Raw genomic sequence first — 23,809 nt, forward strand, 5'->3', positions numbered from 1 at the left:
GTGTGCGTGTGCGTGTGCGTGTGTGTGTGTGTGTGTGTTTATGCATGTCCTCTCTCTCTCTCTCTCTCTCTCTCTCTCTCTTTGAGTGCAGCATCAAGTACACCTGCCACTGGCAGACAGCTGAAGAGAGGCCATGTGTGTCAGTGAGCAACAACAGGAATTCTAATAATATCAAACATTACCCTACAATCACTGTGTGGAAATATCCAAACTCATTCACAAAACAAAACACGAGAGGTGGTGGAAAGACAGTGAGAGAGGGCCTCTGACACCTTCCCCCATTGGCTATGAGCATCCTTTTCACAGAAAAGACTAATTAGCCGCGCACACAGTCTGTAGGCATGCTTCAGACAGCTCGGAAAACCCCTAAAACCACAGTGACCTTTAAATAACAAACAAAAAAGCACTCAGCTCTCAGTGATGACTCACATTCAAGTATTCCAAGATGGGAAAAGAGGAGAGCTCAAGATGGCCAGGGGACAGGCTTTCCTCGGCCCTGTCGTCTGCCACACTGTGTATATTTCACCGGGATATTTGATTACAAGTGGGCTAGTGGCCCATGAGATCCCTTCAAACATTTTCATACCAAGAGAATGCAGAATGCAGCGGGGGAGGGGTCACAGGACAGATGACATGCCAGAGCACACATGCTGCTGGCTGAAGAACAATAACATGTTTTTTTTTTTCACATTCATTTTGCTCTGAGGAAATTGAAATATGTGCCCTGAAGGGACAATATGAGTTAAAAAAGTTCATTTCTACTGTAAAAGTAACCACACCCCCAAGAACCCTCCTCCTCCCTCTCCCTCCCTCTCACTCTCCCTCTCTCCCCTCTCTCTCTCTCCCCCTCTCTCTCTCTCCCTCTCCCCCCCCTCTCTCTCTCTCCCCCTCTCTCTCTCTCCCTCTCTCTCTCTCCCTCTCTGTCTCTCCCTTTCTTACTCTCACCTCATTGCCCTCCATTGTAAGCATAGTCAGCCTTGTTGTGCATGACCAGTATGTTGTCCACGAAATAGAAGCTGTCAGAACGTGTCTCATATGGATGATCCACCATCTGGCGAACTGAGGAAGAACACAAACACACACACACACACACACACACACACACACACACACACACACACACACCATTGGATGTTAGTCAAACACTTTCCTCATATCGCATTTGAAAGAATAGGAACATGAATGCAAATAAAACTATTCTGCACTGCTGGCTGTGCTGGTAATAGATATTTGAGAAAAATACCCCTCTGTCCGTACATTTACAAGACTGATTACTGATATTTGAGCGCTAATCATGAAAGTCCATCAAACGCTATCATATTTCAGCTAGTGAATGGATAATTGTATCAGGCTGTTCCCAATAGAGCAATAAATACAAATTACCGGAGTTAATATGACAAATGCTCCCATACTCATTTTTTTATTGTCATCTGCAGATCTATAGTCATGACTCTGCTATTTAGACATCAGTTTCACTGATTTAGGTAATTCTTTCATCAGCATGGTGCTCTGTTTTTCACACTTCTCCCCTCTCCCTCTGCTTTTCCCTCTCTCTCTCTCTCTCCCACAACCCGTATCCATGGTGAGGAGAAACAGTTATGCTTATGTGTAAGGCCCTGGCAGGCAAAGAAGATGGAGGACGCGATTGGGACGGGCGGGGAAGGAAGTGACTCACTCATGCCGTCGGACAGCTGCGGGAACTCGTAGATGTGCTCGCACGTGTTGCGGCTGTTCGGGATGCAGAAGCCGAAATCGAAGTCGAAGCTCTTGAGGAGGTGCTCCTGGAAGTAGTGCCTCTCGATCATGCGGAAGCTGTTGAGGGGCTGTGGGCCCACCGTGAACTCCACTCTGAGTGGGGGGGGTGGGGGGGGGGGGGGGGGGGTGGGGGGGGAGCATGTGGAGGAGACAGTGACTGTTTGGCTGTAGAGCACAGCAGTCATTTTTAAGAGAGTAAGGGTTCGAGCAGTACAGAGAGAGTGGTTCAGAGGAAAATCGGACAGAAAGGAGGTGATCCATAGGGAATGTTATAACCAAGTGTCTTCTGGTGTGAATGTTTGTGTGTGCGTGTTGGCACTTGAATGTGTGTGTAACAGTGTGTGCGCACAAAGGTGAGTGTATGTGTGTGTGTGTGTGTGTGTGTGTGTGTGTGTGTGTGTGTGTGTGTGTGTGTGTGTGTGAGCATGCGTGTATGTGTTGCATTACTCACGTGGCTCCCACTGTTTTCAACTTCAGGAAAGTAGGGGTGAACTGGTAGCGCACATAACGTCCAGCGCAGGAATCTGCCTCCCTATCTTCCTCATCCTCCACTGAGAGAGACATACACACCCACATCACATATCACTCTCCTCAGACAGCTCATTACATTATATCACACACAAATACATACTTCACACACATCTCACGCATGTGCGCGTGCACACACAAACACCACCTATCAATACTATTTCACATGCTAGGTATCCTTGTAGGTCCCAGCAGCAAAGTGTAAACAAAACAAGATTGAGACAGGAAACAAACGTGCATGCTTGCCAAAATATACAGTACATTCCTACAAAGAATATGTGAGAGTTGGACACAATGCCGTGCTTTACCAGCGTGAGGCGGTTTAGCAATCTCAAACAGCACAGTGCCAGTGTCCAGGTCTCTGATCTTGAAGCGTGTGAAGTCGATGTTGTAGATGTTGTCCTCTGGTTTACACAGATAATCTGTAGAGATGATCAATAGAGATTGGTAATTGGAGGGTTCTTACAGATTTCGCTGCAGTTAATGACCTGGCTCTGTACCATTCTTTCGTAAACAGTAACCTTCACAGTAGGCTACAATTTCAAATAGTTTTGAACGATCATAATAATAATAATAATAATAATAATGATAATAATAAACAATTTACCTCACTGGCTTGTTATCGCTTTAAACGAACACTGGCAAGGTTATTGTTATAAACCCAGTTCAACCAGTAGAAATTTCAAAGTTGCCTTTCAGAAATCAACAGGTGTTGTTAATTATTCAGACCCACGTCAATAATATCCTTTTAGCGATGAAGCAACAAGGTCGCTAATAATTTCATTGCACACAAAATAACGACTTCCTCCACCTTTGTTACCACAACAGTAGGCTACATACCTCGCGTGGCAGCGCGAAGACCAAGCACTTCCTCAGAAGTGATGTTCCGACCCTGTTCCCGGAGCTCGTCTTCAGTGACTGGCCTAGAGTCTACCTGGCTGCGCCTGGACCTCAGGCGCTTCAGCACCCCGCCAGTTGGCTTGCGCTCCCGTGAAGTTACAGTGCTATGACCGGTTTCGGCGACGGACGCGTCGGTTGGCAACTTAATTCCGCTCATGATAACCAGCCGCCAATTGATCAATGTAAGATGGCGTCCCCGATCACTGTGTAGCAAGACTCCGCATTTTGAAGAATGACTGGCCTCTTGTTTTCATGAACACATGCTGCACAGTTGCCATGACTACAAGACATAGAAAAGGGATAGATCGGATGGCTGGCCCGGCATCTCAAAGCAGACGCATTGATTTGGTGACGTGTACAACTGACAGAGGATCCACTACAGAACCGTATCCCCAAGCCATTGATCAAATTTCTTGAGAATGCTGCTATATCAGCTTTCCCCAATTCTATTCTGTCGTCACACCTTTGCTTTTCTTGAAATGTCTAATACTGGCCTAGGTTAGAAGTACGCCTAACGATTAAATGGTGCTTTGGCGCCCTCACCTGTACGCCAAATACGCCAATTGCGCACCCTAGCAGTGGCACAGGGTGTGCTGGCAGTTTTATTTTGATTAGTAGCATATTGAAGGCAGTGGCGAACTTAACCCGGAACTGGCACAAGCAAAATGTAATGACGCGAAAGTAAATAAATGCAAAATACAAAAAAATTAAAGGAAAGCAATGTAGTTGAACTTTATAATGCAAAAAAGGAATGGGTCGTGGAGCCTGGAACTGTCACCGAGTTAGCACAGTGATGTCCAGTCTGGTCAATGTCCAGTCAAATTCGCTCCTCATTTGCAGGATTAAACTTTCCCCAACCTTTTCTGCTAGCTTCACACAATTGACGTGTGTACATCACAATCGCCTGCCTCCAATAGAAAGTAAAGGAATACATAACTTCGCTTTGCTGGCATATATCAGTACCATACGTGTTTCATTTAGTGTTACGGTTCTATTTTTATACTGAATTTCCCCTTTTTGTGTTATATCAGCGAGTATTTCAGTTAGCAATTTGGAGTCAGTGTGTAATGCCCTAGATTCAGGGGCGGACTGGCCATCGGGGATACCGGGGGAATCCCCGGTGGGCCGACGGGGTTGGGATGGTCCAAAATACTGACCCACTCCGATCACAAGCCAGCCCTTACACGTTGACGTCGCCGGCACCGTCTACATTTTGAATGTGACAGAACACGTATAATTCACTAATGAATGTGGCTCAAAAAAATTACTGACTGAATTTTATCCTACTCTTCGCGATCTGTATTCACACTCATGGTGCTTATTTTTCGAAAATTTTCTGAAATATCTTCTTTACTCATGTCTTCCGTCAGTCTAACTTTGTTTTAGGCGTTATTAAATGTCAATAACTCTAGCCTACTCAACACTTGCATCACTTGCTCGCAGACACCTTCAACACCCCTACACAGACACACACAATCACACACCCAGCATGCAAGACACCTGATACCACTGATGTTCACACCCCATCGCAGAGCTACCAACTCTCACGGTTTCGCCGTGTGACACACGCTTTTGCATGTTTTCACACGCACTCACGCCACACATCCAATATCTCACGGATCTCAAGGACTCACTCAGAAGACTTTTCCAAACAACACTGTGAATAGGTAAGATGTATTCCAAAGAATTTAACATAAAGACAGGAATGATGAGGTATGTTCACTCCTAAACTGCACCTGAGTTATTCTGATATGGCTTTTCCTCGAACATGTGTATGAACTGCTGCTGGTCGATGACAATATACCTATAACTTAACAACCTGTAACTCTACTTTCATAAATAGGTTTCCCCATCTCCTCCCATACCATGGGCCAGAGGAGCATGACCACCTGGGTGAGGAGTTTCTGAATTATCAGACCATGCCAACCACCTCCCTTCAGGACGAAACTGAGATGGAAAGCTTCTGGGCTGGAATGGCAACACGGAAACATAAGGTATACTTTTTTTTGGCTTTCTTTTTGGCAGGTGTGGCTTGGCTACATCTGTTGCTATTATTGATGCATGCCTATATCGTGTCATACATGATGCAAACTATGCATGTTGTATCTGAACTTTGTTACAGTGTACTTACAGTATTAATCAAAACAAAATATGGTATGTTTTTCCATTTTGTTCTTTGTTCATTCTCAATAGGTGGCAGGAACTAAAGAATTTGAGAGGCTTGTTGCCGTCGCCAAGCTGGTCCTGGTGTTGCCCCATTCGAATGCAGATGCTGAGAGGGTGTTTTCAGTGTTCAGTGGGACTGAACAAAACTAAGACCAGAAATAGCCTGGCATTGGATGGCACCCTGTCTTCAATAATGGCCATAAAGATGGCCGACCTGGAGCCCTGTTTCAGATGGGAGCCCCCCTCAGAGGTCATCAAGGCCTCCAAGAAGGCCACAGGCCAGTACAACCTTGCCCACAGATCTTAGAAAATGACTAACCAGGTTCTGATCTGCACCTGATACCTCATTTTTAGTTATTTTTGTCATGTGTTGATCTATTTTATTGCTTAAAAAGGCTACTGTTTAAGCACTTTATTTGTTGCACTTTTTTGTTTGATGGAACGTGTGGTGGGAGGCTTTGAATAGTGAAAAATATTTCTCCCTAACTAATCTTGTGTCATTTTTTGCTGTTCATAAATCGTTAAGTGCTCTTAAATTAAGTGCTCATAAATCATTAAATACAATTATTAACAATATAGGTTAGGTTCCAGTTAAGAATTAGTTGAATACCATTGTAATCAAAATGTCAATCAACCTACCTTGGTAAAATCTTAAACACAGGTCTATTAATTAGGCTATATTGTGGTACATAGACAGTCATTGAGGCACAAGAATAGTTTTCTGGTTGAATGTTCAGCTCAAGTCTAAAAGGCCCTACAAGTCATGATCAGATGAACATGAATCAGAATAAGTTCAGGTATTGCACATCTTTAGCATACCACCCAAAAATCCACTAGAATGCAGGAAATAACATCTACTTAAACCAAAATGTCCTGGGGGTGGACCTTCAGCTATGTCTTTGCTTCACAGAATGTAACCAATGTTGTCCATTTCCAGTAGGCCCCACAGTAGGCAGACTTTGGGCCCCAAAAACCAACAGAATGCAGAGCACAACATGGGTACAACGCCAAATTAATTCCAATTCCCTGATATCTGAGCCACCCAACGTGTGTAGCTGCGTGCACGGCAACATTTTCTCACTCCAAGGTTTTTTGAAAAGTTGGCAGCTCTGCCATCGTATGTTCATTTCTACAATATAGTTCATGGGCGGCTTGTCCATAAGGGCGATTGGGGCGACGCACTGCCTACGGGAGTTTTATTTTCTGTCAGATTCTACCACTAGACCGTCTGATCTGCCTCTGAATGTCATTGTCGAATCAGCCAACAGTCACTCAGGCAACAGTCTGGCAAACGTGGTGCTTCAAATGACCCCGCCCCTTTTTGGGCAAACTGGAAATCGCCCCAGATCTCTCTCATTGACTCTCATGTTAAATCCATTTTTAACATTCAGTGCAACAACTCGATTGTTGCCGGCTTTGAAAGTCGGCGTACTAATGAAGATAAATTGACAACAAAACATTTAGGACTTCCTAGACCAAATGTATCCATTCAACAGGTTTCTACAAGGGGGGGGGGGGGGTATTTTAAGGTGGAGCCACATCATTGCTTATGAAAGCTCCTGGATGGAACTTTCTTTCATAGCTTTTCACCTGTAACTAGCTACTCTATGTAGGTAGAGGGGAAACATTTCTGTTGTGTGCTGCCATCTAGTGGATAAAAAGGTATTGCTGTATGAGTTAATCAGCTAACAACAAATTGATACAATTGTCTTGCTTAATGTAACTACTGAATGGGTCGCCTTAATCATTATCAAAAATATGCCCCCCTTGATAATTTTTTCAGGAGCCGCCACTGGTTCATACTAATTATACCCTCTGATTCCAGTTTCTTTATTGTGTGGTCTTTCTCTGCTGACATTCATTCCTTAAGGCTCTGTAGTTATACATATAACCTTCTGATACTAGCCCAGAGTTAAGCATATTCATCTAGCAAACTATAACTACCTTGGAGTGTTACAATAGTCAGTATCATTTTACTCCATGTGTCCATCCAGTCAAATTGGTGAATCCAAATGTTATTTAAAAAAACATATATGATGTCATTTCTTTGTAATCATCCAAAATAATGTTAATTGTATGGGTATTTTTCCAAATAGGCGACTGACTGGTCAAAACGTGCGATGCATTGAGTGGGCAGCGCGCCGTGTATTAAGTGGGCCGGTCTGACAGTAACTCCCGGGCCACTTTTTTCCCCCAGTCCGCCCCTGCCTAGATTCCCTGTGTATTGCCATCTTTGTGTACCATTGGCCACATTGTTGTGTCTGCGTATAAGACCCCTGTGTTCCAAATCAGTTCAATTCAATTTTAAGTATGGAACTGTAATGAGTTGTTGCTACATCTGGACAGGATAGCATTGCAGTAGTCTAGTCATGAAGTAATAAATGTGTGGATTCATTTTTCTGCATCATGAAAGAATAAGGATTTTCTGATTTTGGCAATATTGCGTAGATTAAAAAAAATTATGTCTTTGAGATCTGTTCTATGAGTGAGTCGAATGAGAGGTCTTGATAATAACACCAAGATCTTCGACACTTGTGTTGGATGCTAGTGAGATGCCATCGAGTGTGGGTGGATGGCTGGATAATGTGAATCTCAAATGTTTATGGCCTACACAGTTATAACTATCTGTGATAAGGAAATTGTTAGTCATCCATGCTTTGACATTTTCCAGGCAAGCTTCTATCTAGGTAGTTGTATAATTCCATCAGGTTTCATGGATAGTTATAGTAGATATGCTTCCTTATTACAGCAAATAGGGGTAGCATGTACAAAGAGAAGAATAGGCGCCCAAGCACTGAGCCTTGGGGACCTTCTTAACTTATGCTTGTATCTAATGAACAGTTGACTACAAATTATTATATTTTATTATTATATTATACATTATATTTATTTATTTTATCCTAAACTGTTGCGTTATACTGTATATTTTCAGTGTAAGTACATTGAGAGCTACTAAACCTGGAGTCAAATTCCTTGTATGTGAAAATGTACTTGGCCAATAAACATGATTCTGATTCTGATGACTGGATGATTCATTGTGGACATGTTCAAACTGAAGACGTCGTAAAGGTAAGATAAGAGGAGATGAAGGTGAGATAAGAAAGGTAAGGTAGGCCAGGATAGGGCACAGCCTTTGATATAAACATGGCCAACAAGGTCTAGAAGGACCAATATTGAAATGCACTCATGATCAGAAGATCAGTAGATCAATCAGTACTTTGACTAAGGACATTTTAGTGCTGTGATGGGCTCTAAAGCCAGATTGGAGGTCTTCTTGGATGATGTTTTGCTATCACTTTGCATTTTTATAACTTTATGGAGAAACACACAGTCTGCTGTCTATGTCTTTAGATCTGTGTGAGCAGACAGTACAGCTCTTGCATGCAGAAACTGATAAAAAGATTTATACTAATGGTCAGATTTGTTTTAGTTGGTTGTCCTCTGGCCCTGCCTGTTATTGGCTGCATGTAATTTTTCACCTTCAGAGCCTTCTAGGAGGCTGCCATGAACAACTTATATTTAGTGGCTAATACTTTAAATAGATTATGCCAAGGATATGATTTAGAAATTCCATGAAATACCATCCCAGTAAAAAGCCAGTGCACCACTGTCAGCTCACTGGAGGGACAGCTGGCAGGCCATTGGTCTTTGGCTCATCGTTTTTTAACCACTGGTGAATTGCAGACAAACGGCCCAGCATTTTGCCTCTTGCCATTCATTTAGACCTATTCATTACTTTTTACCAACCCTTAACATTTGTATAGATTTTATAGATCACTGTAGATAAACTATAGATTAATTTGATTATGTGTTTAAAAAAAATGGTGTTTTGTGAAAAGAAGCCTTGTGACCTATTAAGGATGTCAGTCTGTGTGCATCACAGGTGTTTTGACCTCCAAAGGTCAAAAGGTCATGAGGCCAAATAGATTGTTTTGATTATTTGTTTAAAATAAATCTATACAAAATCATGGCGATGGTGTTTGGCGAAAAAGAAACCTTGTGACATATGAAGGATGTCAGTCTGTGTGTATTACAGGTGTTTTGACACTTTCATCAAAAAAATATTTAAAAAAAATTATGATTTATGAAAAGGCCTTGTGACTTATGAATGAATACATCACAGTTGGTTTGACATAAATACTTGTTTCGCAGTGCAGTCTTTATTACACTGTCCCACACTCCAGATGCTCTCACTCACTCATCTTTACGTCAATAGAGGGTTTCCCTAAGTTTACCGAAAATTAGCTGCCGCCACTTGTTGGTTGTGTGTGACACAGCTTTCTTTAGTGTGCCTATCGTGAACGAGAATCCTGCGGACGCCCCTGAGATGGTAAATTGAATAAAAGACTAGTAGATACATCTGTCAAGTTCAATATAAAAACGTCACCCAAATATGAAGACTTGTGGATACTTTGAAGAGATGTGGATACTTTACCCGTAAGCGATATCCCCGCTTATGTCGGCGATGCACAGGTATGATTATCGCTGGTGGGAAAAACACTGAGCTCTAGAGGTGTTAACGGCCACCTAACATCCACAGTCATGGCAACTGTGAAAACAATGAGCTCCCATCCCTTTCAAACCCCAGTGCAACTAATTGTGCCATATCTGCTGACTCAGTCCTTGAAAATCCTCTTCAACATAGGTAATACAACCCTGTGTGAAATTCACATTTCTATTGTTTAGAATACAATACAGTGTGACATCACAACACCACAAAAGTTGCTCAAGAGTGGATTTTCCTTTTGTAATGACTGGACGGTCTCCTTTTGTAGGTGAAGTAACCTGTGATGGAGAAAACATCCTCAGAAGCGGAAGTAAGATCCCGCCAGATGTGGAATGGGGTAGGCAGCACCAAAAATCCCTATGGCTATCGTTCAAGAAAACCGCCGTCTTACCCCAACACAAGACAATCTTGACATTTTTAATACATACAATCGACAAAGTAGCCTAATTTAATCATGAGCCTACATGCGCATGACGCGTCAAATTGACTAAGCGGGTAGGCTGCCATATGGTTAGAAAATGTTCGACCATGATGCTGAAGACGTTGTGGGGGAAAAGCTAAAACTAAAACTAAAAGTGCTTGATGTCATGGATCATGTTTGATGCTGGACCCGCCTTCACCCGAAATTCGAGAGGGAAGGAAGGAAGGATCTAACTAAATTGCCAGTGATGCGCGGGTCTCTCTTAATCTGCTTCGATTACTTTTTAAGCGTCTTTGTAATGCACTGTCACATTTGTTTTGGAAATTGCGTTTGTGGTCCTCTGGAGGATCCCTTCTCGTGTCACTATTGGGAGTGTGTAAGGTCGATTCGTCCTAAACCTGTTTGTCCGGTCAGAGAAAACGAATAGCTTACGTCCCAGGTAGGAGGGGCTCTAGACTTCTGCTCATACGCCTTGCATGAGATTTCAAGGCAGTGGAGCTCGCTATTTGTCAAATGTTTCTCAGCGACGCGTAGTCTACGGCGGGGCAAGTAATCACCTGAAACAAAAGAAAAGGGATTTACTACCAAGGGGTTGTTTTCTTCCGATTTCCGATGGATCTGGTGGATTAGGGTTTCTACTAACCGGGTAAAAGTTCTTTTTTTTATCTTTAACTCTTGCCTTTAGGTGATGTTTACATAAGCTGCATGTTGGCTTGAGGCTGATACATTTGTCCGGGTGGATATGAAACATCTGGCAACTCAGCCTGCGTGCTGCTCCCCAAACTGGAGGCTGTTGCATGCCACCCATGCTGTCACTGATGTTACTTTTGTGTTTGGGGTGAAAGTGTTCTCTCTGTCGCCCCCCAACCCCCCACCCCACCCCTTTCTCTGTGTTTGTCTCTCTCTCTCTGGGTTCATAGACAGATCGTCCATTGTGAGCTTCATGTATTTATCAGTTACCTATTGGTGGCAGGTGGAGGTCGGTTTATATGGCAGAGGTGGCTACCTGAGTCATAAAACAGCATGTGGTTAACATTAGGGTCAGGATTCCCACCTCATGTCATCAGGTGATATGAGATGTTAAATAAAGGGAAACATACAGTGAGCTCAATAGTCAAATTCATGCTGAAGAGATCAAGTTCTAAAGAGGCGTTGATCTAACGAACATGCACACTTTAGGACTCTGTTGGTAGCCTTTTTCTAAACCCTCTATGGTCAGCCTGCTTCTCTCCCAAGTCCCAACGCACCATTCTCCTTGAGATCATCACATTAAACAATTTAGGCAGAGCGAAGCATACCAGATTAGTGACGTTATTCAATCAACTCTCTGGAAGTTCGTTCTAAATATTTTTTTCCCTCAGCTGACCTTGCGTCAAAGTTCCCTTGATCAAAGAACACTCACGCTGGCAATCCACCAAAAAAAGAATTGACTCGAATTTCATGTACAGCAAATAGAATTTTCTCTGCAAGAACATCAGGAGGGTTAACAGTGTGGAGTTGTGCTATGAGAGATCCTCTGATTGCAGTGCTTATTATTCCAGTTAGGCCCCATGGTGGTCGAGAAGTAACACTCTGAGTCCTTTTCCAACAAAGAAAAGCAAACTCACATCCCTCGGGCATAGCATGCAAGCGGGCATATATTAAGCCTTTTTAAGAGGAGGTTGTGTTACTTGCTTAGACAGAATCATTACACACAATGTTTTGGCAGCAACAAGCTGCCTTCAACAGAGCTTTCCTTCAGGGTCTGTCTCAGACCGTGTGCATCTTTTTCACCCCCGAAACATCTGCATGTAGTCGGACCGGTTGTACAGTGCTCCCTTACTGGAAAAACTAGACTGAGATGGGTTCCACCCCACGATGCAAGGGAGATGGCTCCCAGGCTTGCCTTAAGTGATATTGTTCCTATTTGAGATGCTGGATACATTTTTCCGGTCTTTTTTTCTCGTATGCCCCTTTCCAAACTCCCATATTAGCAAATCCAGGTCGTATCCCAAGTATACTCAGGAAGTCATGCAAACAAAACATGCCTTGATATGAGTAATTTGTGGTTAATTAAAGGAATACTGTGGGAAGCACAGAACATAACAGCACACACCAAGGAGACTTTAGGTTCTGTTGCAACACTTGGCCTTCTTTTCCGTGTGTGTGTTTGTGTGTGTGTGTGTGTGTGTGTGTGTGTGTGTGTGTGTGTGTGTGTGTGTGTGTGTGTGTGTGTGTGTGTGTGTGTGTGTGTGTGTTTAAAGCAGAGATAACAGATTAGGTTGTAACTTGCCCAGGGTGGAGAACTGTAAATAATGTGGCAACAGGTTAGCCCCTCAGTTGGTTTCGGATTGTTGTGAATCACTTCAAAGTTTTCTCGCTGACACTACGACAGAACCTCATTCTGTAATTTGTTTTACCCAAATATATCATGCATGGTTTTCCATGTGGTTAACAGAGGAATGTACTCTCACACGGAGACAAAGGGCATATCTTCAGTTAAAGCTTATTACAAGACAAATTGCTGAGATACAATGAAGCAATGTTTCCAGTGTTGTCAGTTGCCAAAGATACCAGGGTGTGAGTCTTGCACCTAAATGATCTCTGTCTATTTCTCTTGCACATATATTGTAAGGGGTTATTTACCAATGGCTTGAAAATCTGGCCTGACCAGATTGTACTCACCTGGCTTTCAAACGCCTGTTCAATTCAGGTGAAATAGGTGTGTGTCATACCGGACATTTATTTAAAGTCAAGCAACAATGCTCTCAAGATGTGTGTGAACGGATATTAGTCTGAAGTCAAACCTATGTTAACCTATGTCTCATCTGCTCTGAGAAGAAGTGAGGTGTATGAAGTATGAAAATATTTGCTTTATATTCAGCTCTTTGAGTTTTTTGTACCAAACAGAGCAGAGACCTGACCAAGAAATATTTGAGTGAGCTTTTATGTCAGTTGTGGTTGAAAATTGCAGATACACGGAAACAGAAAGGGAGTGAATGAGTGAGAAGGAAAGGGAGCCGTAGTTGTGTCAAGACTGATGTCAGAGGGTGTGTCAAAGTTCCCACAGCTAACACTTGGATGTGAGATCTACACTTCAGCGTGGCAAAGCCAAGGCCCAATTAAATGTACCCCTTGTGGCACACTTCCCACACAAAGAATAGATTTGCAGTAATATTACACCCACAGGCACACACATACATTCTGTCACATCTCTTTTACACTTTTCAAACAGTAGTGGAGAATGTGAACTGCAGTTTTAATTTTTTATCTTGAAGCCTAGTGAACAATCTTTTTCAATGTCTATGCTGTTTTTTTTTCCTCTCTTTTGATAACAGAACATTATTTGTTCGGTTTAACCTGGTCAGTGGTTTAACGCATCACAGCGTAACAGCACAGTTGACACGAAGCTCTTTGAATGTCTCCACTCATGTCATATTCTTTTTTATCTTTCTCCGACAGGTGTTGGGTGTAGCCATGGCTACACAGGTGGGAGTGAGTTCAGGGGAGGGGGGGCAGACAGCCCCGGGCGCCATAAAGCCTAGTGTAGCCCCCAAACCTCACCTCATGCCCAAGCCCTTCTCCCTGAAAAAGACACCCATCCGTCAAATACTCGCTCCAAAGCCAATGGACAATAAGCCAGTCCTGCAAACCACTGCCTCAGCTAAGCCAATGCCAACCACTACCCCAAAGCCCACTCCAAATGATCAAGCGAAGCCAGACCTATCAAGTAGCTCTCAACCAGCGCTGACTGGTTCCACTCAAGCAATCAGTCCCAAGCCTGCTCCTGCTGTTGCACCAAAACCAGCCACTCGCGATCCAGACGTTGCGTCCCACGCCACACCAGATATCACCGCCTCAAAGCCTGAACCAACTAGCCTCTTAAAAGCTCCTCCAGCTGTTGCTCCAAAACCAACACCTGTCATACCAACCAAATCAGACCAGACTGATGTTGTGAAGCCAGACCTACCCAAAGGTAGCGATGTCGTCGGCGTTGAGAGTCAAGGCAGTTTGGTTAGCACAGCGAATACACTGCCCAGTACCCACACAGAGAAAGTCTGCCTCTCAAGAACAGCAGAGCAGAACCTGCCAAAGACCAGTGATGGTGGCGTGCATCTAAGAACCAGGACAAAGTCTATCGGTGCCTTTGATCGCAGACAACAGGAAGAAGCTCTAGAAGAAGGGCAGGGGCCTGACAAAGCTGGGTCTGACACCAGCCAAACCACAGAGACCTCAGATGCCAAGAACACCGGAAAATGGCCCATCCGGAAGCGTCTTTCGATGGACCTGACGTCCAGATTTGAGTCCGTCCCCCTGTCCATCCCTCCGTCTGTTCCGCTCCGGCCGAGCAAGGACAACAACCAGGAGCAGTCTGGCAAAAAGGAGCCGATCCTTCCCCCAGGAGGACTCAAAGACAGAGGTTCTGATGTGGACCAAACCGCTCCAGAATCAGAACCGAATCAGAAGCCCAGACCCTCAGTGGTGCCAAGGAGGGAGTGGAAGAGAAGCGAAGAAAAGGAAAACGAAAGAGAGAATGAAAAAGAGAAGGATGAGTCCAGTGGGGGCTCCATCAAGCGACGGATCAGCATGCTTCTGGACTCTTCGGCGGCCTCCCAGCAGCGAGAATCCCTGAAAAAAGAGGAGCCCCAACTGGCATCACCAGCTGAGATCGCTGTAGATGTCAAGCAGCGAATTAAAGAGCTGAAACTGGACGCTGGAATGTCACAAAACACCTCAAGGGGGTAATTTGACACTTTTATTCTGACGATATATTCTGTGACCTCAGTGAGCAATGTTGTCCTGCATGTGACCCGAGTACATTCACATAGCTTAAATCACACAGCATGTGGTCTTCTCACGTGCTTGTGTGCCGGTGGTGCTCATTATTAAAACCACTACACAAATCAGACTGAGCTGAATGTGGAAGGTAATTGCATTTAGCGCTAGACTAATCACCTTTAATTGTGTTTGCAGCTCCCCATCCCAGAGGCCATCAGAGGAATTACCCAGCGGGCCTTCAGAGCTGTCAATAGAAGGAGGAAGTGAGGAGGCGATGGTGAAAACTGCCTCAGAGGACAGGGTAGCAGCGCCTTCAGCGGAGGAGAGGACCCCCACTACAGGCTCCTTGTCGGCCCCGGTCCTGGTGAAGCACGCCGTCGGCAATGTGCCCGTCGTTGGTGTGGTGTGTGCGGTCAGCGAGAGCGTGGCATTGGCTCCTCTGGAGGACAAAGCCCTCACCCTCCGCCGCTCTGGAGGATCTGGTTTTCTGGCGGAGCAGGAAGGGGGGTTCTCGGGGGAGGAAGAGGAGGAAGAGGAAGAAGAGGATGAGGAAGGCACAGGCTTCACCCCATTACCTGTCTACCATAGGGTGAGCCTCTTTCAGAGGCAGACGGAGGCTGAGAAAGACACAGAGCCACAGAAGGAAGAGAAGGGTCAGAGAGAGGGGTCAAGAGAAGAGGAGAGGCTCAGGGTGGAGAAAGCGAGGGAGAGAAAACAGGAGGAAGAGGTGAAGAAGCAGAGAGAAGAAGAAAAGCAGAGAGAGTGGGAGATATTGCGACTGGAGAGAGATAGACAGCAAGGGGAGGAGATGAGAAGACAGAAAGAAGAAAAAGAGATGGAGAGACTGAGAGAGATTGAGCAGGAAAGAGAGAGGGAGAGATTACGGCGAGAGAAAGAAGATGAAGAGGAGGAGAAGAAGAGACAGAGAGAGGAGGAAGAACAAAGGATAAGAGAAATGGAGGAAGAGATGGAAAGGCAGAAGAGAAAACAGGATGAGAGGCTTAAGGAAGAGGAGGCAGAAAGGGTGAGACTGGAAAAAGAGAGGGAGAGACAGAGAGAAGAGGAGGAAAGGCTTAGGTTGGAAAGAGAGAGGGAGAAAGAAAGAGAAGAGGAGAGGGAGAGAGAAAGAGAAGTGCAGAGGGAGAGAGAAAGAGAGGAGGAGCAGAGAAGACTAAAAGAAGAGGAGGAAAGAATAATATTGGAAAAAGAGAAGGAACGACAGAGAGAGGAAGAAGAAAGCCTTAGGTTGGAAAGGGAGAGACAAAGAGAGGAGGAGATAAAGAGACAAAGAGAAGAGGAGGAAAGAATAAGGATTGAAAAAGAGAGGGAGAGAGAGAAAGAGAAGGAAATGGAGAGACGGAGAGAGGAAGAGGAGAGACTGAGGTTTGAAAAAGAAAAGGAAAGGCAAAGAGAAGAGGAGCGAGACAGGGCAAGACAGAAGGAGGAGGAAGAGAGGGTAAAACTGGAACGAGAGAGGGAGAGACAGATAGAGGAGGAAGAGAGAATTAAGAGGGAGAGGGAGAGACAGAGAGAGGAGGAAGAGAGAATTAAGAGGGAGAGACTGAGAGAAGAGGAGCTAAGGAAACAGAGAGAGGAGGAAGAAAGGATGAGACTTGAGCAAGAAAGGGAGACACAGAGAGAGGAAGAAAACATACGAGCCGAGAGTGAGAGAAAAGAGGCAGAAGATAGACAGAGACAACTGGAGAAAGAAATGGAGAGACAAAGAGAGGAGGAAGCAAGACTCCAGAGAGAGAGGGAGAGACAGATAGAGGAGGAAGAGAGAATTAAGAAGGAGAGGGAGAGTCAAAGAGAGGAGGAAGCAAGACTCCAGAGAGAGAGAGAGAGAGAGAGACAGATAGAGGAGGAAGAGAGAATTAAGAGGGAACGAGAGAGACAGAAAGAAAAGGAAGAAAGACTTAGAATGGAAAGAGAAGAGGAGAGGAAGCGACAAGGAGAACAGGAAGAAAGGGACAGGGAAAGGGAGAGACAGAGAAAAGAAGAGGAGCAACTTGAGAGAGAAAGGGAGAGACAGAGAGAGGAAGCAGAGAGGCAAAGACTAGCAGAAGAGCAGCAGAGACAGCTGGAGGAAGAGGCGAGACAGAAGCGACGGCTAGAAGAAGAGAGGAAGAAGATGGAACGAGAGGAGAAACAGCGAGCACTTGAAGAAGAGAAAGAGAAAGAGAGACAGAGGGAGCAGGAGAGAGAAAGCGATACAATAGAAGAAGAAGAAAAAGGGGAAGTTGCAACATGTGATGATTTAATCAACTTCGACATGGACGAGCCACAGCCTGCTCCACCGGCACCATCCGTCCCAGTCGGTGCGGCGTCCATCGCTGAGGCGTCCATCGCTGACCCCCTACTGGTGCCGGAGGTCACCTATGACGACTTCTCAGCGAAGCCCCGGAGGTGGGGCACCAGACCCAAACCTTCCCCCAGAATCCCCCGGGATAAGAAACCCTCTGCTGGGGCTGAGGAACCAGGCTTGCCTGCCTCTGCGGACGTTAGCCTCCTGGATGATGGTGCACCGCGATCAGATGGAGAGCATTTAGCTGCCGCCGGGCCAACTGCTCCAGAGGAGGGGAGGAGGAGCAGAAGACTCAGCCCAGCACCAGTGACTGCCAAGCAGGAGGAACCCAGCCAGGACAACCAGCCCACCCAAGAACCCTCAGCTCAACGGGAACAGGAAGAAACAGCCAAAATAATCAAGGTAAGCTTTAATCAGTGTCTGTGCGTACGTGCATGCGGGGGTGTGTGTGTGTGTGTGTGTGTGTGTGTGTGTGTGTGTGTTTTATTGTGTTTTTAATCCTAATTGTATAAACTTGTATGAAAGACTGAAAAAGTGAGAGGAAGTCAAAACAAGAATGCATATCAGTCCAAAAGAGGCAACTAGAGCATGAGAAAAAAAAACATCTTTTGGAGGGGAATCGACCGAGGGAATGAGACAGATCATAAAGGAAATGAGGGGCTCCATGTTGTTAGATAAGCGATAGGCTGATATGCCTTTTAAGGGCATGCAGTTAGCCTGGAATTTCCCACTGGTTTGACCTGGTGGTAGAGTGGCCCCATGATGTCAGCAAACGGCGGAGGGAGTCACATGCGCCTGAATGCGTGGATTAACGTTTGACAGAGAGTAATGAATGAGGTGTTTCACTGAAACCAACAGACCAAAACACACACACACACACACACACACACACACACACACACACACACGCACACGCACACAAACATGCAAACAAACGTAAACACACGGAGACACACTGATACACAAAGTCGTCATAGTCGTGAAATACACACACAAAGGCAGAGACGCAAAGACACACAAAGTCAACATAGTCGTGATATGAACACTCCGCTGCCTCTTATCTGTGATCAGCCAACACCTATTACAAACAGTCGTTCTGTTTCAGTTTGCCGTTTTAGACATGTTTCGACAAGACCTGTGCTTGAAAGATCACAGTCACTGACCACAAAACAACATAAAGAAATGGAGTCCATGCATAGAGCCTCTCTAATGCCATTTTTAGATGGCCTGAAATTCCTGTGAGGGACGGATTCAACAAGAGTAGGAAATCCTGACTAGGAAAAAAAACAAGGAAATGGATTCCTCTAGATACCACTACTGCCCTCTAGTGGGAGGTGTCCATCATAGAAGTCTTCCCTCAAGGCCCATTCAGTGTAGTATCTTTACTCAAGAGCTGTCAATACATTTCCCTTGCCTCAAGTCCTGTAGGTACCTTGTTGAACATTGGTAAGTACCTTGTGGTGTATTTGTGGAAAGGGTTGTGATATTAAACATTGTCAGTTTAATATCAGGTTTGACTGATTTGGATTTCTCCTGACCTCCTCACTTGTAAATTGTCTTGTCTTAGATGAACACATCAGACAAACGAGCACATGTAAATATGTCATGCAAATGGTAGACCATTACGAGAAACTATTTACAGCCGTCGGTCATTCTGTTTCTGGCTTATGTAGTTTCCTCTCAGGTGTGTTTGCTGTAAGCTGTACACATGAAGAGCATGCTGACAAGAGACAACATTAGCTTGTGGGCTATTCTTGTCCTCTGCTTAATGAAAGTAAGGGGTTTTCTCTACGCAGCCGCTGACTGTCCCGTGCCTTAAAATACTGTCTGTGGTTTACAGTGTTAACATTCTTGCATCTGTGGACAGAGAGTATCAGAAAGTACAGTGTACAAAGCCCTCTTATGTATGTGCCTGTGCTGTGTGGACAAGTTTTGGGTGCAATAAGCCGCAAAAATGCTGCGTATCTGATAAAAATGGCTGATAGGAGGACTTTTTTTTGCTTGACCATTTAAGGATGCATTTCTATTTTCATCGGAGTTGAGTCTCGTGCTCGGGGCAGACATCTGCTCCGAGTGTTGAGACTGAGGCAAAGATGGCTGTGGGAAAGGATGGGGGCAACATCTGGGCTTGTCATCATCCTTCCCCTTCTCTGCTTATGCCTTCATTTTTTCTTTTTATTACCACACTCAACTTCACCATTACCAATTGCGATACTGACGTTAATGGCACGTTGAAAATACTCCTCCCTGATTGGCTGGTTACGTGTCTCCACTTCAGAACACCCCTTCGTTTTTTATTTGTTTGAACATCATCGTTTTCATATATCAATCATGGCTTCTTCTCTCGGCTGTCTGTCTTAAGAGAAGCACTCACATGTGGCTGTAAATCATCACTAGTGTTTCCATGCAGGCATGCAAATGCTCTGGAGACCGCTTGATCTGTAAACAGCAGCTGGACGACTGCGAGAGGACATACTCAGGGCCACATCCATGTGAGGTTTGTCACGGAAAGAGATAGGCTGGAGGAAGTCACACTGAGAGGACAGAAAGCTGAGAAGGTTAGTCAGGAGAGGAGACCAGACAAGATGGGCCAGTGGTGTTAACAAAGTTGATCGTGTTCCTTTGGTGAGGGGAAACCAAGTGACAGTCAGATCAGATGCTTAAAAGGAGCTCACAATCTATGCATGGATAGACTGCATTGATTCGAGGTCTGATGGTGGACATAGATCGCAGAGAGGCCAACCCGTCATCGTCTAACATATTAGAGGTTACTATGCTGTTTGAACAGCAGAGGGCACTACTACCCTCATAGATTTATCATTTTTTCTGTGACTTCCTTTTGGAGGAGGAGTGGGGGACAGGGGTTTGTCTCCTGTTTATTTCTAACAAAACCTATTGCTGTGTTTTGGATTGGAGTATTTTGTGGCTCTCAATGTCTTACATTTATAAAATGTTTGCTGTTGCATAGCAGATGATGACGGTGCTATGGCATTTGTATGAAACTGACGTGAGCTGGTAAGCTTTTAACCCTTAGGGGACACAGGCCTGACTTTTTTAGGTAGTCTGACATGCCTTGATGTTTTTCTATATTTCCTCTTACTAAAAAACATTGATGCATAAGTGGCATGTATGTTGAAGATTAAATGTTTCTGGGGGTGTTCCTTTTATGATTCTAGGACCAAAACTTGCGGAGCTTTAAAGGCATATTGACAACAAGAACAAAAAACTATTTTCCCACCGGTGTGTGATGTCAGCTCAGTGTCACTTGAAGACAGACAGGGGGAAGTCATCGCTGTTATGTGTACAAAACATGTCAGACTCACATTTGGCAGACAGACCTCAGGTATCCAGTAAACGACTGGTTAGACAGACACAAATATGGAGCGTCATTCCTGGCAAAGAGCTGTTTGTGTAGGAAAGTTCACTGTGTTTGCAGTCAGAGCCACAGTATTTTCTCTCTGCACCTCTCTCACTCTCTCTTTCTCTCTCTCTCTGTCTCTCTCTCTCTCTCTCTCTCTCTCTCTCTGTGTTTCTCTCTCTGTGTCTCTCACTTTCTCTTTCTCTCTCTCTGTACCTCTCTCACTCTCTCTTTGTGGCTCTTTGATGCAAGCATTGTATAAATACCAAACATGGTCTCTCCTGGAGCCCAATTTTCTGCCTCTCTTGGTCCCTAGACCCTCCCAGTCTCCTCCCCTATCTAAAAGAATGCCTCCCCCTCTCTTGTTCTCCCTCTCTCTCCCACTCTCTCTCCCAATCTCTCTCGCTCACTGTGCAAGCAGAAACAGGCCAGTGAGAGAGAGAGAGAGTGAAACACTGCCATGCCAAGACCCGTAGTTCACACCTTCCCCTTCTATCTCTCTCTCTCTCTCACTGGCACAGCAACCCCCCCCCCCCCCTCCCCATCTACCCCTCACACATAGACAGCAAGTCCTCTCTTCCACACGTTTCAGTCACTCTCTCTCACATCCCTCTATGGAAAGTCTCCCCCTGTTGGTCTTGAACATGCAGTCGGTAGTTTGACGCGTGTGTTGGTGAGGCTGGTGTGCTCACTGGGGGGAAGTGGAGGAGCAGGAGGACGGCCTTTCTTTCTTTTCCGGTACCTGCCCATACCTGCAACGGGGAGAGGCAGGAGAGCGAGGGGGAGAGAGAGAGAAAGAGAGAGAAAGAGAGGGAGAGAGAGAGAGAGAGAGAGAGAGAAAGAGAGTGCAAAGCTTGTGCCCTCTGGAACTTCCCGCAGCTGTCTGAACAGAGTGCAGCTTTGTATCTGCGATTCCCTCTCCTCTCGTCTGCCCTCCTTCAGCTGTGGATGGGATTGGATAGAGAGATGGACTGAGAGAGAGAGTGAGAGAAGGAGGAGAAATTAGGCTCAAATCTACAGCCAGTCCTTACCTGAGCTAACGCTTCGCTTTTGAGTTTCCTCTTTTCCGGGCTTTTCGGGGGGTTTTTTTGGGAGCAAACGAGGAAGCGACGGACATCCAGGCGACGCTACGTTTGGTCTCCACAGAGTGTAACTTGACAGGTTGGGTGTGTGACAGACAGAGAGTATGAAAGAAAGTAAGTGAAAGAGATTTTTACGAAGGGCGTGATTAGAAAATGTTGCATAGATAACAGACACTGAAAACTAATTGAAGTGCTAAATATAAGTGTCTGGTTGTTACTTGTGGTATTTACTTAAGATAGACCATTGGACTGTTGGACAACATTAGCCATATCGCAGTGAGATCGCAGTTTGCTGACTGTTATCCCCTGGCAAACAGTGTTAGGGTCAGGGTTACGTTGCATTTGTGACTGCCCAAATGAATGTTTTCTAAATCTAGGCGTTTACCCATCGTTTGACTAATTACATTTACATTAAAATTGATCAACCAGTTGCTTAAAAAAAACTAGGTAGAGCTTACACAAGGTGTCATTGTTCAGTTTAGTCGTGATTGACAGCGATGACAGGACAGGATCGCCAGTAGCCACGTTTGAGAGATGAGCTCATGAAACCATGTGGAGGCAGCAGCAGTCGGCCCTGAGATGTTGGCGTTCCTGCGGACATGGCTTTGGAGGAATCCGGCGTGGCTCTCCCTGGGCTGCATGTGACACTGAACCTCATGGACATGTCTGGCTCGCCGACGAGACCTTGTGACTGAAGCATTCGCTGAATGTAAACAAAGCACCGCCACCGGAGCATCTGCGGCTGGCTGAAGCTTTTTTGGGAACAAAGCCCCCGCACACAGACACACACACACACACACACACACACACACAACGCACCCTGTAACGTTTGGTTCGCGTCTTTACAACTGACTCAAAGCAAACTGGCCTTGTTGGAGCTACTCTGTTGAAAACTCAGCTGGAGGACCAGGGATTCGTCAGCCTGAAGATTAAGCACTTCTGCTGCAGTGACTAAGGCTTTTTTTCAGGCCGTTCTATTCCAGGGTCGTGACCCCCATCCCCCTTCAGGATGCAGTATCTGGGTGATAAGCTCTCCGCCGCTCAGGTCCAGGTGTCGGGCTGGGTGGGCAGCGTGCGCCGGTCCCTCCAGGGGGCGCTGGACGTTGTGTCAGGAGCCCTGCAGCGTGGGCCGCAGGAGGTGGAGGAGGAGGAGACAGAGGAGGACGAAGGTGGAGGAGGAGGAGGAGGAGGTGGAAGTGGGGGACACGGGAGGTTCCAGAGGGCCGTGTCACCACTGCGCAGCCTGGCGTCCCGGAGCAGGCGGTCACTGCGCAGTCTGTCGCTCCGTGGACGCCAACGTCTGTCCTCGCGGAAGCGGACGGTGAATGGGGATGCTGTAAGACACCTTTCACAAACACACATAGTCACCTCACCCTACATTATCTTTCTTGCTGCCTACCACCTTTCATACCCATCTTGCTGCTTGCTATAGAGTTTGTGTATCCTATCAGTGACTATGAATTTTGCTGTTTGACTATGTACTCAGCTCAGTCACTTCACTTTTTGTGTTTATAATACCCCAGCAGTTTGCTCCCTCTCTCAGGACACTCAAGTGTGTATATTTATGAAGAGTGTGTGTAACATTTGAGGATGTTGCTTGTCTGCATGTCTGATCCTCCCAAGTGTGGATTTATTTACTGAAGACATGGCAACCCTTGTTGGTGTCAGGACCACTTTGAGGTAATATGCTGGGATGGTTTGAGAGAGTAGGATAGCTGGAGGACGAATGCCGTGCCCGGCTACAGATTCAGGCACGTCCGAGGCGAAAACACTCACATAGCTGCCAGGCTACGCTCATTACTAACACTCCCTAATCATCTTCATCCTCCACTCCTTTCCCTCGCGTCAGTTTACTCCCTCACCTCCCTCGTTCTACCCTTCCTTCCTGTCTCTACCCAGTCTGCCTACTCACAGCCACATCTGTCCCTGTGACTGTCACTCTCTGCCTGGAATCCCTCGCAGTCTATCTTTAAATGTGTCTCTCAGTATCTCAGACACCCTCTTATCTGCCTTACTGTGTAATCTGCAG

The 23,809-nt window shown here is 45.5% G+C and overlaps 2 protein-coding genes across 4 annotated transcripts in view; one reads left to right on the forward strand and one right to left on the reverse strand.

Annotated features, from left to right (window-relative positions):
- Positions 1 to 882: 882 nt before the first annotated feature.
- Positions 883 to 3,593, reverse strand: LOC105902464 (protein unc-119 homolog B-like). The gene is made up of 5 exons (XM_012830052.3): positions 3,124 to 3,593; positions 2,592 to 2,705; positions 2,207 to 2,306; positions 1,676 to 1,848; positions 883 to 1,059 (listed from the first exon to the last, which is right to left on the reverse strand). The coding sequence occupies exons 1-5, from the start codon at positions 3,338 to 3,340 to the stop codon at positions 947 to 949; spliced, it is 717 nt and encodes a 238-aa protein (XP_012685506.2). The 5' UTR covers positions 3,341 to 3,593; the 3' UTR covers positions 883 to 946.
- Positions 3,594 to 10,522: 6,929 nt separating this feature from the next.
- Positions 10,523 to 23,809, forward strand: part of tnks1bp1 (tankyrase 1 binding protein 1) — a 22,999-nt gene continuing 9,712 nt past the window's right edge. Inside the window, exons 1-3 of one of the 3 annotated variants that reach the window (XM_031577522.2) lie at positions 10,523 to 10,923; positions 13,719 to 14,998; positions 15,231 to 17,742. In XM_031577522.2, the coding sequence (XP_031433382.1) occupies positions 13,734 to 14,998; positions 15,231 to 17,742 (3,777 nt within the window). In that variant the 5' untranslated portion in view covers positions 10,523 to 10,923; positions 13,719 to 13,733. Of the gene's footprint in view, positions 10,924 to 13,718; positions 14,999 to 15,230; positions 17,743 to 21,258; positions 23,117 to 23,809 lie in introns of those variants that run through there. The other 2 variants (XM_031577524.2, XM_031577523.2) reach the window with 2 other exon arrangements.

This window comes from Clupea harengus, chromosome 12, assembly GCF_900700415.2.
Source record: "Clupea harengus chromosome 12, Ch_v2.0.2, whole genome shotgun sequence".
Lineage (NCBI taxonomy): Eukaryota > Metazoa > Chordata > Actinopteri > Clupeiformes > Clupeidae > Clupea > Clupea harengus.